The 16,125-nt window shown below is 49.2% G+C and overlaps 1 protein-coding gene across 1 annotated transcript; it reads right to left on the bottom strand.

The window, feature by feature from the left end:
• Positions 1–13,020: 13,020 nt before the first annotated feature.
• Positions 13,021–15,574, bottom strand: LOC135309323 (uncharacterized). Its single transcript, XM_064435473.1, has 7 exons — positions 15,131–15,574; positions 14,706–14,770; positions 14,271–14,603; positions 13,937–14,085; positions 13,533–13,680; positions 13,179–13,324; positions 13,021–13,057 (listed from the first exon to the last, which is right to left on the bottom strand). The coding sequence occupies exons 1-7, from the start codon at positions 15,246–15,248 to the stop codon at positions 13,021–13,023; spliced, it is 996 nt and encodes a 331-aa protein (XP_064291543.1). The 5' UTR covers positions 15,249–15,574.
• Positions 15,575–16,125: the final 551 nt, after the last annotated feature.

The raw sequence follows: 16,125 nt of genomic DNA, 5'->3' as shown, positions 1-16,125 counted from the left end.
ATCATCAGAATTTTGCATTGCTCAAATTAAGATAATCTTTTTTTAATGGCAAATAGATAACTGCAAATTCTTGGCCTGCTAAAGTTAACAGTCTGGTTCTGGCTTTAATTACAATTTGTGCAATCATTTTTAAGACTGTGAAAATTGTCTTTGGAGACTTGTAAGGAAGAAAAATCCATTCTATTATTAACAGAGGGTTTGGCTCAGAAGGGTCTTACTGAAAAATGGTACCACAATGTTGTAGTTTCTCTCTTAAAACTGCAAAAAACAAAGTTTTTTTTAGGAATGCAGCGATGAGCTTGTCTTCTTTGGAGAGCTTCTGTGATCTTGTCGAGCTCAGCACAAGCTTCAGGGGTTAAGGTTCTTGGAGAAGTGATGTCGCAGCTTCCTCTCAGCAAATCGAGAAGTGGACTCAGTTCATCGCTGGTGATTCCCAAAAGAGGTCTGACCCAATTGATTTCTCCCAAGAGTTGTTGTAAGTCTCGCAGGTTGTTGACACTGGTCCGGATCTGTATCTTCTGCGGCGTTATTGTTGTTTCAGTCATTTTCCATCCTAGATACTTCTAGGGAGGACCTTTTTGGATTTTTGTTGTAGAAATTTCAAGTCTAGCTTTTTGGATTTCAGCGACAACACAAGCATGGGTTTGTTTTATCTCTTCTTGTGTTGAAGCTGTGATGAGTAAATGATCTATGTAGTGTAGAATCGTGGATCTTGGAAACTTTTGTCGAGCAGGAGACAAAGCTTGGGCAATGAAATATTGACAAATTATAGGCGAGTTCTTCATTCCTTGCAGCAGTGATTTCCAGTGATATCTCTGCACGGGTTCTCTTCGATTGATGACAGGAGCTGAAAAAGAAAAATCTTGGAGCATTATCAGGATGAAGTGGAATGTGGAAAAAACAGTTCTTTAAATTAATGACAATGAGAGGCTAGTGTTTTGGGATCATTGGTAAAGAAGGGAGTCCAGGTTGAAGGGGTCCCATGTCTTCGATCACCTCATTTATCTTCTTCAGGTCATGAAGCAACCTCCAGGAGTCTTATGTCTTCTTGTGGATGACGAAGACTGCTGAATTCTAGGGACTGTTTGTTGGGACGATGTGACTTTGTTGTACTTGTTTCTTTACCAATTTATTAAGGATATTTAATTTTTTCTCTGTCAAAGGCCATTGATCAATCCATATAGGATGATCAGTTCTCTAGGTAATCTTAAAAGTGGCAGGTTTCGACGTGGTTGTCATCACAGACTTACTTCTCGTTTTGCTCTCCATTGGGATAGGACATTTCTCTTCCAGATGGTGATAGGTTTTTGAATAACAAAAGGACGCACTGTTGTAGTCTTTCTTTCAGGACCTGTGATGTTAATCATGGATGTACTTTGCAGACACACAGTAGCACCTCCAATCTCGGTGAGGGAACTTGATGGAGCTCCTAAATTCTAATTATTAGGCTAGAACATGTGAGAAACTACAATGAAATCTGCGCTGGTATTTGGCATGCCTGTAACATAAATTGTTTTACTACAGTGAGTTAGGCTATAAGTCAATTGAGGTCGGTCACGGTTCAAACATTGCACCTAAAAGACTTTTGGACTTGAGGAACTAGAAGGTACAGACACAATTGAATTTTTTGGAAAGTTGTTTTGCTTGTGGGTATTCATAGGAGACAGAAATGCAATAACAATAGGTGTTTTTGGAGGAATTACCATAGGAACTTTAAGTGTAAGAGCTAAAATCATTCGTTTTTCATTGGAGTTTACTGAGACAACAGTAGGAAGAATTGAGAGTCTAAGAAATTTGTTATTGATTTGCTTAGAATTAAAAAATTTTGTCTTTGTTAAAAAGGATTAATAACTCTAGTAGGAATGTTCACCCAGCATTAAATATTTAATAGAGGAATTAGCTTTAAGGAGGCTAATTCGAGCCTTGTGTTTGAGGATATTGAGTTGTAACTATTTGAGGATTGGTTGATTGAGGCACAAATGACTGAGGTATTAACACCATTTGAGTGGGTACCTGGTTGCCAGGGGGTACCACTACTTGTGTCTGAGCATGGTGGTAGTGCGTGCTGTTTTTGAAGTTTAATGACAGATGTCTGCCATCGATATTAAAATGAGAGTGACAAAGCTTAGCAAGATGCCTTCCTTTTTGGCATCGAGGGCAGATAGAAAGTTGTTTTGGTGAAAATGTTTTCGCAGGACAATCCTTTTTAACATGACCTGGTTTACCACAAGCAAAGCAACAAGGATTTTTATCAGAGTCCAACTGCACAGTGTTAACAGAATTTTCTCAAAGTTTTTCTTGTTTTCTTAAAAGCTTTTCAAATCTATTTATTCGTTTTGTCAAATTATCTTCTAATTTTTTTTTAATACATTGACCTGTAAATTTGCAAGGTGTAGTGGTCCACTTATTCTGCTGCACGCTGTTAACATCTACACAACAGTTGGAGGCTGATCAGGTAAAGTTAAAATAATTTTTCTACATTCATCATTAGCATTTACAAAAGCAAGGTTTTGAACAATATACGAACGAGGTTGTTCATCTGGACATTTCTTTTCAACTGCTGGAGTTAATCTATCTAAAAAAGAACTATAGGATTCTGGTTTACCTTGTTTAATTAACGTATAAGAATTTACATGTGTGCTAGCTGATTCTACTGAAAAGAAGGCTCATTTAGCAGCATCTTTAATGTCTACTAATACAGACTGAGGCAAATCTACTGCTTGATTTTCTGCTTTATGGTAAGGTGGATCACCTGCTAATTGAACAACATCTAAATTTGCATGATCAGTATTTACATATTTTCCAACCAACTTATTAAGAAGTTTTTTCCATTGTAATTCCCATAGTAGATATTGTGAATTGGTTAAAATCAGGGAAGCCACATTTCGACAATCAGCAGGGACTAAATCATAAGAATTAAAAGTATTTTTCAGCACACTATTAAAATAAGGAAGAGAACTCACTTTCTTTCAAAGCTTGACGTAATTCCTTTATGTCATGGTGAGTAAGACTTTCATATTTTGGGTTAGTATCATTAGGACTGTATCTTACAGGTAATGCAAGGAGTTGTTTCTTTGAATCCAAATCTTTTTCTAATTGTTGATTAATATTAGACTAGTTAGGCAGCCTTAAAGGAGGATTGGGGTTGGAATTGACAGTTCCACTGACAGCAGCTGTTTTGGGAACCCTGCCAGTGTCTGAATTCTTGGTAGCGGCGTTGCTGTAGTAACGAACTTTCTTGGGAGTTTTGCTAGGATGGGCGGGAGAACACACCTCGGAATTTTTGGCAGAGACACCTGAACAACAGGCCTCCCCTGGAGCCCTGCCAAGAGGGGCAGAGGCGGGCTCAGCTAAGGACTATGCCCCCTCCGGAGCCCAACGTGGGGTTGGGGAGGAGGCGTGTTCTCTGGATTGGGGAGTAAATCCAAAATTTGTTTCAGCTTGGCTACTTGTTTTTGAATTTACATCTCTGATAATTTTTGAAGCTTTACTGCATGTTTCACACTGTCTCCCTGCCAACGACGGGAGGGTTGTCTCCCTGCCAAGCTGGAGGGTTGCCAACATTAGACTGCAAGTTTAAAATGCTATTTTTTTTCTCAGCAACAAATGAGACAGACTTCAAATCCTTCAAAATCTCAGTCTGCGTTTCCACAGAGACCTTTGGAAAATCTCCTTTCTTTTCAAGCCCTGCCTTGTTCTCTGAAGGCAGCGCCACAGCTACAGCTATTTCATCCTCTGAATCAAAAGCTTGGCGAGCTATAGAAAAACTTGGTAGAGACTTAGCAGAACAGTTTACTAGAAAAGGATTTTTTGAGTGGCAACACACACTGCCTGCCTGAACTGAACTAAAGGGGGTGTCTGCTCAAGAAGAGGAAGCAGTGGCAGGAGTGACCCCCACACCCCCCAACCAGGCAAAACAGATCCCAAGCCTGTCTCGGCCAATCCTGCTTGTACAGTTTCAGAACACATATCTCCTTTATCACAAAACCTCTGTAAATTATCATCTACCACCTTTGCGTGGCTCGCACCTCCCCCGAACAGAACTCACGCACGTTCTCATTCTTGGAACGCAATGAAAATTTCAACCATATTTTCCCGGCTGCCGTCAACTGCAGAAATGCTGACAAAGCCTGAAGAAACAGGGGACGCGACCTGACATGGAAGCTGTTCCGGTTCGCAGTCTCCGGAAGACGCTTTGGAAGGGAAGGAATTCTGAGGGGAATCCGAATCTTCCACAGAAAAGGAGGGTGACTCGGTATTACTTGGATTTAAAGCATCTGAACAAGATATTTTGTTCTGTTGTTTGGAAATGTCTGTATTACAGTCAGTTTGTTTAAAACACGCTAACAAAGCCTTGGAAACAGGCATGCATTTGTATATAGTTTCATCCTTTTTGAGAGAGAACAGATTATAGATTTTCCAGTTTATTTGATCCCAAAAAACAAAGGTAAAAGCAGACTGCAAGTCTATATTTTGAGTGTTCGCTTTTACCCAGACTAATAAGTCATTCAGTTCATTTTTTGTGATATCTGAACGTCCTTTATCTTGTAACATTTTCTCAAGACGGTAAAAAACGTCCCATTCTGTTGTAGATAAATGATTTTTCATTTTCGTCACCCAGGAAGCCCCTAGAAAAAGATTACTTACAAAGACATCAGATGTAGAAGACGAGAGGATGAAGTATTCCTCCTGGGTCTCCGGCGCCCGAGTTTATCCAAGATTTTCTTTTTTATCGTAAAGTCATCCTCACAGAGGGGAACCATTTGACGCCGGCAATTATTTACAGACACGAACGGAACGGGACCACACCTGAACAGCGTCGTGAGCTGTTTATTTAAGAAGCATCAGTCTCATTACATGGCTATGGCAATGGATGGATGCAAGCAGCTCGCTATCCAGACAGCAGGCCAAGGAAACTTAATGTTGCAACATATTATAAGATAGTTTCAGACCCAGTTTCAGCCAATTACATAGAGCAAAAGCATATTGACAGTAGTTCTATCCAACCACATGAAGCACACGTAGCTTTGGTGAAAACAATAGCAGCTTTTTCTCTCATACAATGGTTCGTTTATAAAAGACAAAGCACAGAGCTCTATTCATATTTAACCTTCTAAATATTTACTAAAATATACTTTTTGCAACTTAGAAAGCTAAACTACACAGCTTTATTGCTCTATTTCTCATGTCTTTGCTACTGCCAATATATCTTTTCTGCTGCTTTAGCATTTCACTCTCCTTACTGGCTCTGAGGCGTTTTTTTTTCCCAGCTTTCCTAAAACCCTCTAATCCCATGGATTCCCTCAATAGGTTGGTTGAAAAATATGTAAATACTCATCATGCAAATTTAGATGTTGTTCAATTAGCAGGCGATCCACCTTACCATAAAGCAGAAAATCAAGCAGTAGATTTGCCTCAGTCTGTATTAGCTGATATTAAAGATGCTGCTAGGGAAGCCTTATTTTCAGTAGAATCAGCTAGCACACATGTAAATTCTTATACGTTAATTAAACAAGGTAAACCAGAATCCTATAGTTCTTTTTTAGTCCAGCAGTTGAAAAGAAATGTCCAGATGAACAAGCTCGTTCTTATATTGTTCAAAACCTTGCTTTTATAAATGCTAATGATGAATGTAGAAAAATTATTTTAACTTTACCTGATCAGCCTCCAACTGTTGTGCAGATGTTAACAGCATGCAGCAGAAGAAGTGGACCACAACACCTTGCTAATTTACAGGTCAATGTATTAAAAAAAACATTAGAAGATAATATGACAAAACGAATAAACAAATTTGAAAAGCTTTTAAAAAAACCAGAAAAAACTTTGAGAAAATTCTGTTAACACTGTGCAGTTGGACTCTGATAAAAATCCTTGTTGCTTTGCTTGTGGTAAACCAGGTCATGTTAAAAAGGATTGTCCCGCGAGAACATTTCCACCAAAACAACTTTCTATCTGCCCTCGATGCCGAAAAGGGAGGCATCTTGCTAAGCATTGTCACTCTCATTTTAATATCGATGGCAGACCTCTGTCGTTAAAGTTCAAAAAGAGCGCGCATTACCACCGTGCTCAGACACAAGTAGTGGTACCCCCTGGCAACCAGGTACCCACTCAAATGGTGTTAATACCTCAGTCATTTGTGCCTCAATCAACCAATCCTCAAATGGTTACAACTCAATATCCTCAAACACAAGGCACGAATTAGCCTCCTTAAAGCTAATTCCTCTATTAAATAATTAATGCTGGGTGAACATTCCTACTAGAGTTATTAATCCTTTTTAACAAAGACAATTTTTTTTAATTCTAAGCAGTCAACAAATTTCTTAGACTCTCAATTCTTCCTACTGTTGTCTCAGTAAACTCCAATGAAGAACTAATGACTTTAGTTCTTACACTTAAAATTCCTATGGTAATTCCTCCAAAAACACCTATTGTTATTGTATTTCTGTCTCCTATGAATACCCACAAGCAAAACAACTTTCCAAAAAATTCAGTTGTGTCTGTACCTTCTAGTTCCTCAAGTCCAAAAGTCTTTTAGGTGCAATGTTTGAACCGTGACTGATCTCAATTAACTTGTAGCCTGACTCACTGTAGTAAAACAATTTATGTTACAGCATGCCAGATACTGGTGCAAATGTCACTGTAATTTCTCACATGTTCTAGCCTAATGACTGGAATTTAGTAGCTCCATCAGGTTCCCTCACCGAGATTGGAGGTGCTACTGTGTGTCTGCAAAGTGCATCCATGATTAACGTTACAGGTCCTGAAGGAAAGACTGCAGCGGTGCGTCCTTTTGTTGTTCAGAAGTCTCTCATGGTCTGGGGGAGAGACGTCCTTTCCCAATGGGGAGCGAAACTGGAAGTGGGCCTGTGATGACAGCCACGTTGAAACCTGCCACTTTAAAGATTACCTGGAAAACTGATCATCCTATATAGATTGATCAATGGCCTTTGACAGAGAAAAAATTAAATATCCTTAATAAATTGGTAAAGGAACAATTACATCAGGGTCACATCGTCCCAACAAACAGTCCCTGGAATTCACCAGTCTTCGTCATCCACAAGAAGACATCAGACTCGTGGAGGTTGCTTCATGACCTGAAGAAGATAAATGAGGTGATCGAAGACATGGGACCCCTTCAACCTGGACTCCCTTCTTTATCAATGATCCCAAGACACTGGCCTCTCGTCGTCATTGATTTAAAGGACTGTTTTTTCCACATTCCACTTCATGGAACATGGTTTTGACATAAGACCCTAAAACAGACAAGAGTTTTTTGAACAATGACTTATAAGTATTGTCAGACGTGATGCATATCTTTTCACTGACTGGGCCTTCACAGCATTAAATTGCTGTGCTGTAACATAGCAATGATTAGTGTCCACAAGAACAAGTCTCAGGCAGATAGTAAACAAAAGTGTTATAGTAGAGCAAGTAGTGGACAACACGATTTTGAAGATTTCTTTTTGAGTCAACAGAGAGGGGGAATTGTGGGTATCCATGGGATTAGAGGATTTTAGGAAAGCTGGGAAAAAGAAAGGTCTCAGAGACAGTAAGGAGAGTGAAATGCTTAAGCAGCAGAAAAGATATATCGTCAGTAGCAAAGACATGAGAAATAGAACAATAAAGCTGTGTAGTTTAGCTTTCTAAGTTGCAAAAAGTATATTTTAGTAAATATTTAGAAGGTTAAATATGAATGGGGCTCATTGCATTGTCTTTTATAAACGAATCATTGTATGAGAGAAAAATCTACTATTGTTTTAACCAAAGCTACGTGTGCTTCATGTGGTTGGATAGAACTACTGTCAATATGCTTTTGCTGTATGTAATTGGCTGAAGGTTGGTGTGAAACTGTCATATAATATGTTGTAACATTGATGATCATGGGACCAAAACTGAGATAAATATTAGGGGAAAGAAAGAACACTTGGGGGGTAAAATCTCAGGTTATCTGCCTTCCCACCACCTCGTCCCTTGCCCCAGCAGGGAGCTTTGCCCTCCCTGTCCCCAGCCAGCCCAGCCTGGGCACCTCAGGGCTGTCCCCAGCCTCCTGCTGAGGCCCGGCCTCGAGGGCTTCTGCCGCAGGCCTGGCAGAAGCTGTGGGGAAGCGCCAGAGCAGCCAGGTGCCAGGAACAATGCGGCTGCCTGGGGGCTGCTTGTGGCCTCTGACACCCAATTCCTCAGGGCTTTCCAGTGCTCCAGCCCCTCAGGAGCCTCCTGTTGTTCTGCCAATTGACAGAGGCTATTTAAAAGACACCTCCCTGGAAATCATGTTCTTATTTTACTGTGAATATTAAGGAACCACAGTGAAAGAAGATACATTCAATAAAAATGTGCACTTGGTTTTAGTGAGGAGCAAAAACCAACAAGGCGGTGCACCTCAATCAGTACTGTAAGAGAGAAAGGAGAGTGATTTAGAAAGATGCATCACCAATTGCCTGAATTGTTTATCATCTTGCAGATCCACAGTTGCTGGGGGGTCCTGTTTTGCACCAAGGACCTGGAGAACCATTCCCAGCAACTGGGAAAATCCTAGGTGGTCCATCCACCCATAGATGAGGTCTCCAAATTTGCCCCAAAAGTCAGTCCACCTTTTATAGGCCAAAAAGAGCAAGTCCAAGTGACTTGATCATATTTTTAGCCCAGAAACACCTGGAGCTGATGGCACTCTTCACAACCAGCAGGGGACACAGCTCAGCCAAAGGCCAGACCTCTGCTGCGAGGACTTCCCTTAAAATACCCTACAAACAAACCTCTAATCAAGTCAGTTGGGAAAGTTTCTTAAAATGATACATTTCTGCCACATAATTACACAGGGCTATGTGACAGTTTCTAAAGCAGCTGGTTTGGAGTCAAACAGCCAGCATTAAGAGTCCTTGCCATATATTTGCAGCTAAATCACACTTAGGGGGATTTGAAGGAGTTTGGAACGAGTTAGAAACCCGACCTCTGAGTTTTTTGGATGATGCCATTTCTTTTTCTTATCTTTGGCACAGACAGGAAGGGTGAGTTTGGCTCACATCTCCACTGCATGGCTCACAAGGTCACAAGACTTCTAGTTACAAGACCTTTTAAGGATTTATTGGCCAATAAAACACTGCCAACAAGGATAAGTATGTTTTTGACCCAATCCTTCAACATTTCGCTTTAGGGACTCATGCTACACTGTAAGCTTCCTTAGGCAATCATGTTATGGCAAACAAACCTACAGCACTGCATTATCCACTTCTTGTTTCGTTTTATAACTACTTTTATTTTGTCTATATCTTAAACTCTAAATCTCTAATCTTTCCTACAGTTAGCTTCACGTGTCTCTGTTATGAACTCTAAATCCACATTCTCGCTTCTAGCACCTATATTTGGAAGCCCTTTCCAAGGTCTCAGATCAAATCCTCTGTTAAATTCTAAGCTTTGCTTACAAGACCAAAAGTCTGAGAAATCCCTGCATTTTGGTTTCCAAGGACAGAGTGCCCAGGATGTGTCTTGTAAGTCCACTCTGCAAAGGCGGCTGCCAGGGGGCTGCTCATGGCCTCTGACACCCAATTGCTCAGGGCTTCCCAGTGCCCCAGCCCCTCAGGCTCTCCCCCAGCGCGGCCAAGCTGCCCGGCAGCAGCGCCGCAGCCCCACAGGAGCTCCAGAGGAGCCCCAGCCAGAGGCACCTGGGAGCCCTCAGCAATGCAGCCAGCAGCACACGGCCAGGAGGACACGGATGGCGCTTCCTGCCTGCCACAGGCCTTGTGGCCATCTCCAGGCACTGCTCCAGCAGGGATCCCCGCACCTCCGGCCCTGCCCACCCGCTCTGTCAGCAGCACAAAGGCTTCAGCAGAACCACCACAGGCCAAGGGGCTTCTGGCCATTGTCCCTGCAGCACTGCACGCCTGGGCAGCTGGCTGAGTGCAAGCACCATTTTCCCCCTTCAGGGACCCCTGAGCTTGCTCTGCTGCTGAGCACAAACACCTTTTTCACCATTTCTTCTCTCTTGCCCTCCAGATCCTGGGCAGCAAAGAAAAGCTACTGGGAGTCTGTGTATTATAACACATTCTATATTTACAGAAATTCAAAAGTGGAAAAAAAAAAACAAAAATCTTAAAAGATAAAGAAAAATTCCCACTGCCTTAGGTTGCCCCCACCAAGAGTGCCTTGCCCATCAGTTCTCCTCAGAGCTCTGGCAATGCAGCCAGCCGAGCCCTGACAGACGAGGCCGACTCTTCCATGCCCTGCGCAGCTGATCTTGCAGCCTCTGGAAGATGGAATAGCGCCCACGCTGAATTGCCCGGAGGATATGCAGTGTTTGAAGTGCCACCTCTGACACGGAACTGCTCATATCATCCGTCAGGTGTTCAAGGGCTGCATGAGAGAGGAACAGAGCCACGGTCAGATCCCGGATCTGCAGGGAGACGAGAAGAGCCCCCTGCCAGCACCATCCCAGCTGGCTCTTGCCATGGCCAGGAGGGAGCAGGGACCAAGGGGATCAGCCCAAAGCAGCAGGCCAGGAATGCCCCACATGGCCCTGAAACCTCTGTGCGTTCAGCCCAGGGGAGCAGAGCACTCCACAGCTGGGACAGGGATGGCAGCTCCCCATGCCAGCCCCCGCTGTCAGCCTGCTGCCCTCACTCACCACTGCAGATCAGCTGCAGCTCTCCTGGCTGCCCCCTCAGGTGCCGCCCGGCCATCCCTGTGAACACAGAGCCTGTCACGGCGGCAGCGGCACAGCTCCCTGCCAGCGGCGCTGCCAGCGCTGCGGCCACACGCCCTGCTGGCCCGGCCGGGCTCAGCCCGGGCCCTTGCCGCACGCTGCCGCCCAAGGGCACGGCGGCCAGAGGGCGGCAGCAGCGCCCGGGCCAGGCGGGGCTCCACGGCGCCGGGCCCGGATGGCGCTGCCGGGGCAGCGGGCGGGGCTGGGGCCGAGCTGCGGCGGGCCGGGGAGGGAGCCCGGCCTCGTGGCTCACCCATGAACCTGATGGCCGCCTCTCGCAGGGGCTCCTGGGGGCTCTCCAGGTAGCGCAGGGCCCGGCTCAGCTGCTCGGCCGCTCGTCTCGTGTCCTCTGCCAGCTGCAGAGAGCGGCAGCAGGGAAGGCTTGGCGCGGGCTCAGCCCCTGTGGCGGGCGCTCCCTGCGCCCAGCCCCGGCCTCCCCTGCCCGCACAGCCCTGAGGCGCGGCCAGCAGCCGCTGGTGCCGGGCTCCGCAGGGGGCAGAGGGCCGGCTGCTGTCCGGGGAGCCGCGGGGCCACCCTGCAGCCCCGCCAGTTCTTAAGGCTGTTCTTACCAAGACCTCGGCAAATGCCAACAGCTTCTCTGTCTCCACCAGCTCTTTGAGATCCCTCCTCTTCAGGAACCCGGACGCACAATGCAGTGTTTCCCGAGAAGCCTGGAGAGCAGCAGAGACCCAGAGATAGCCCCACAGGCCAGGACACAGGACTCACATCCCTGTGCCACAGCCTGGAGGAGGCTGCAGCTCGGGATGTGACCAGGGCAGCCGGCAGCCCAGCCCCCTGCCAGGGGGATAGCAGCAGCCCATGAGTCCTCACCTCTGCCACACGCTGATTCTCATCATGGCAGTGGAAGAAGAGTGCAGGAAGGCTCTGGCATACCACTGACTTCAGGGGCTTTTTTTCCTCATCTGCTACCAAATCCATCACATTGAAGAAGAGGTCAAGGGAGAGCAGCTGCACGTGGCTGTTGACCTGAATGAAAGAAAAAAACCTCAGCACCATCTACTCCAGGCTCACCTGAAGAGTACAAAAATCCATGGGGCACAAAGTTTCAGGGCAGCACCCAGTGCCTGAGGTTGGGGATACAAAGCCTTACGTGGTCGAAGAGCAGCAGGAGAGCCTCAGCCAGCTTCGGGGCAGTGGTGCTGGATACCAGCATGCCTCTTTGCTGTTGAGCAAATTAGTGAACACAGAGAGCGTCATGCCGACCAGCTCTCCGTCTGCATCACCCAGCAGCTCCAGAAGGCTTGGAGACAGAGTGCCCATTCTCCTGGCCTGTGTGGAACACAAGGCTGTGCTGGGAAGCCATGGACGGCTGCAGCGCCAGCACCAGCCTGGCACTGCAACCCCAGCCTGCTGCTGCAGGGCCCACAGGCCAAAGGCCTGCCCCAAAGCACTGGGGCAGGTGAGGCAGGAGAGCTGGGAGCAGCTGCCTCAGCTGCCTCAGCCCTGCCAGCCCATGGGGCTGCTTTCCCCAGCGCAGCTTCAGCCGCTGCCCCTTCTCACCATCGAGGGATCCTTGCTGAGCACCACGAGGCCTCTGAGCGCCAGGCGACGCCTCTCCCTGCACTCGTTCCTCAGGTGCCTTGACATGATCTCCAGGATGCTGTCACCACATTCCCTCACGTCCAGGCACTGGAGGACCTGAAAGGCACAGGGCAGTGCCAGGGCACCCGGCCAGCAGGAGCCCGGAACCACACAGGGCTGGGCCCAGGCAGCAGCACAGGGCACGGGCACCGTCCCAGGCAGCTGTGGCTACGAGAGGGCAGAGAGCTGGGAGGCAGCTCAGCGAGGCAGCACTGGCCTTCAGGCTCACCTCCACAAGGAACGCCAGGCCAGGCAGATCCCAGCGTGGCTCCTCCCTGCTGAGCAGCCCAAGCAGGCGGAGAGCAATCCCAGAACACAAGGAGAGGGAGACACGGCGCATCTCTCTGCAAGGGGAAAAAAGACACCAAGAGCCTGAGGTGGGGGGACCAAACCTCACCCAGGACTGACTCACAGAGGTCTGGTCTTTGCCCAGCATCCCTGGAGAGGATGTGAGCGCTGTGGGAGGTAGCCCCTTCTGGACACCCTCCTCTCCCAGCCTTTTCCAGTCTCCTTGGCCGTCCCTCGGTGACAAGGCCCTCTGGCCCATGACCACAGGGACTGTGTGGGGCACCCGGGCACAGGGCACAAATGCTGGGGGCAGTGTGGAGGAGAAGGGGGTCTCACCTGGCCAACAGACCCACGGCATAGTGCTGGGTGTGAGCACACAGCAGCGTGTCCCAGCCACACTTACGCTCCATAGCGATCACCTCATTGTCACACTCCAGTCAGCAGAGCAGAGCCTTCATGGCCTGCACTGCAAACCTGTGTGCAGAGCAAAGCCCAGGTCACACTGGGAGCACTGGCACTGGCCACAAGGGCATGGAAAGGACAGGAGGACTGGGACCTGCTGGGCTTGCTGGGAAGGCGGTGTTCCTCCTGGCACGCTCTCCAGAAGTTTTCAACTTCCTCTGGTGGCATCTGCTGGGTCATGATGACAACATGGAAGAGCAGAGCCACAAACAGGCGGGAGGAATAAAGGATTATGGCCTCGTGGCATTTAGGCACAATGACCCAGATCACCAGAGTTGCCTGCAGAAGAAGCAGCCCAAGACAGCGCTCAGTGCCCTGGTGTCCATGGGGCAGGGCCCAAGGGCAGATGCAGGGGGAGCAGTGGGCCTGGTGTTCCCTGAGTCTGCCCCTAGCCCAAGTTTCATCCCAGCGACTGAGGCAGGGAGAGGATGGAGAGCTGCTGGAGAGGCAACCGGGTGGCAAGCAAAGGCCAGTTCCAGAAACTCACAGCCAGGGCAAAAACGTCCTTGTTGTCCCCATCGGAGGTGCATGTGCTGTGCACAGGCCAATCCTCCATCACAAAGAGCACTGTTGTTAGCACCTTCTCCATTGTGGGTCCTGATGAGCCTATGGCTCTCCACATCATTGCAGCAGGTCTGTGGGATCAGAGCTCTGTGTCAGGGTGTCTCAGTCACAGTATCATGCCCTGTGCAGCTGTGGGGGCACAGGTGACAGAGCCCCGGTGCCCTGAGGGGCAGGGAGGGAGCATTGGCAGCAGGCTGGGCAAAGAGAGGGGCCCGAGGGTCCTGGAGCTCTCTGCCTGTCTGGCAGAGCCCATTGGACAGGCTGTGATGGGCCACGGGCCCTAAAGGCTGGTGAGCCCTGAGCTCTCACGGCACGTGGGCCCCGTACCTGTCACACGTTGGGGCACAGTGCAGGAGGGTCAGCGCCACGTCAGCAGGGTGTTCCTCAGCCAGCCTCACAATGTCACTTTGCAGCCTGGCATCCAAAGTGACGTGGGACATGAAACTCTGGTGGATTTTCTTCACCATGGCTGGCACCTGGAGGAGGCATGGGGAGGACTTGGAACGCTGTCTACGGGAGCAACTTCCCCAGGTTCCCCCCAAGAAGTGCCTCCCTTCCCACCACACTGTGCTGGCCTCAAAGGCTGAGGGGGCCCAGTGACCGAGGCTTGAGGGGACACACGTTCCTGGGAGGCCTCCAGTCCTGGCCCCAGGCTGCTTACCTGCTGCTGATAAGGAACAGCACTATCCAGGAAAAAATCCACAGTGGAAGCACAAACCACAAGGGGAGTGGGCATGGCACCAGTATTTTTCAAGGCCTCAGTCTCTTCATTGTCAGTGTTTGTTATGACTGCATCCTCAGTCACTGATGTGGGAAGATCCTGTGCCCACGTTTCAGTCCCTGAGGTGTCCAAGTCTTGTGAGAGCCCAGCCGAATCTGGGCTGACATCAGGCTCTGCCTGGAGCTGGGTCAGCCCCGAGTCAGGCTCAGCTGGGCCCTCAGCTGCAGTGGTGTTGGTCTCTCTACGGCGAATGCGCGGGAATTTTTGGAACATCTGCCAAAGAATAAAGGACAGGGAAGCCAGGGATGCTCCAAGTGTAGTGCTCAGCTGAGCAGGGACAGCAGGCCCAGCCCAGGTGGGCATGGCTGCAGGCACCTGTGCTGTTCTGCGGAAGCGGCCACGGCTGGATTGCTGCTCTTGTGTGCGCTCCACGGCTGCATCTGGCAAAGAGTGAGCACAGCCAGAGCTGAGGGGCTGCGGGAGAGGCCGGAGAACACAGCTCAGCCCTGCGCTCCCCAGGCAGGGACAGCCCCGGGATGCCTCAGGGGGATGGAGCACGGCCACTGCGGGGTGTCTGCCTGGGCCCTCCTCCAACCTGTCCATGGGCATGTCCCCAGGGGATGGGATGGGATGGGACGGGACGGGACGGGACAGGACGGGACGGGACGGGACGGGACGGGACGGGATGGGATGGGATGGGATGGGATGGGATGGGATGGGATGGGATGGGATGGGATGGGATGGGACGAGGCCAGGCTGGCTGCAGCCAGCAACCCATTTGGCCCAGCTCTTCCACTCACCATCCTGCAGTGTCTGGATCTGCTCTGGCTCTTCAGGCTGCTCTCCTGAAGCAGCTCCAGGGCCTTTCTTAGTTTTCCCCCGGAAGCATTTGAACAGGCTGAAAAATCTGCCTGCCATTCTACCTTCCAGCCTTGAAGGCACCTTCTAGAGAGATGCCTCAGGATATTGCCAAGTCAGCAATTTCAGTTGTGCCTTGAAGTTTTCTGAGACAGAGAGGTCTCAGGATAGCTGCAGGACAGCAAGTCCTGCACTCTGGTCTTGGGGGCTCCTGCCACAATGACAGGAGATTCCTGGTAAATGACTCAGGTCAGCAAGTCCCACAGTCTGGCCTCGAGGTCAGCTGCAGGAACAACACCTCAGAAAAACTCCGGGTCAGACAGGAACGAGTGCGCTGTGCGGGGGCTCCTCACAGCACCGCTCTGTCCCGTCCTGTCCTGGCTCCAGCTCCGAGTGCTGTGGAGTGTTCTTGTCACCACCAGCTCCTATGTCACCACGTGTCACAAAGGACACATTCCTCCATTCCATGCCACAGTGACCATGCTGCAGTGTGTCACAAAGGGCCCTTGCACACACTGCCACCTGCCCTGGGGCCGCACCCTGCCCACCCAAAGTGGCCCCGGTTGGCAGGAATCCCTGGCCCCAAGTGTCTAAGGCAGCCCGACAGGATCTTTAGGAAGGGCTCAGCCCATCAGCAAACGCTGCCCTGCTCTGCGGGCTCAGGGCAGCAGAAGGAGCCCCCAGGGCTGCTGAGGCAGCTACGCTGGCAAGGGCACGGGGCCTTCCACGGAAGCTGGCACGGCCTCCTTGGGACACGTCCCGGCTGCTGGCCATCCTAAAGCCGCGGCTGTGACAGGCACAGGGAACGTGTGGGCCAGGGCACCAATGCTGCTCTGAGCCCTGGGGCCCGGGCAGCGCTGCCATCAGCAGGTGTGGCAGAGTCCCCGCCCAAGCAGAGCTGCCACCCCCCTAGCCCTGGCAGCGCTGCTGCCCCTCT

This window comes from Passer domesticus, chromosome 10, assembly GCF_036417665.1.
Source record: "Passer domesticus isolate bPasDom1 chromosome 10, bPasDom1.hap1, whole genome shotgun sequence".
NCBI lineage: Eukaryota > Metazoa > Chordata > Aves > Passeriformes > Passeridae > Passer > Passer domesticus.
The sequence above is the reverse complement of the archived record's forward strand: the minus strand, read 5'-3'. Positions and strand labels throughout refer to the sequence as shown.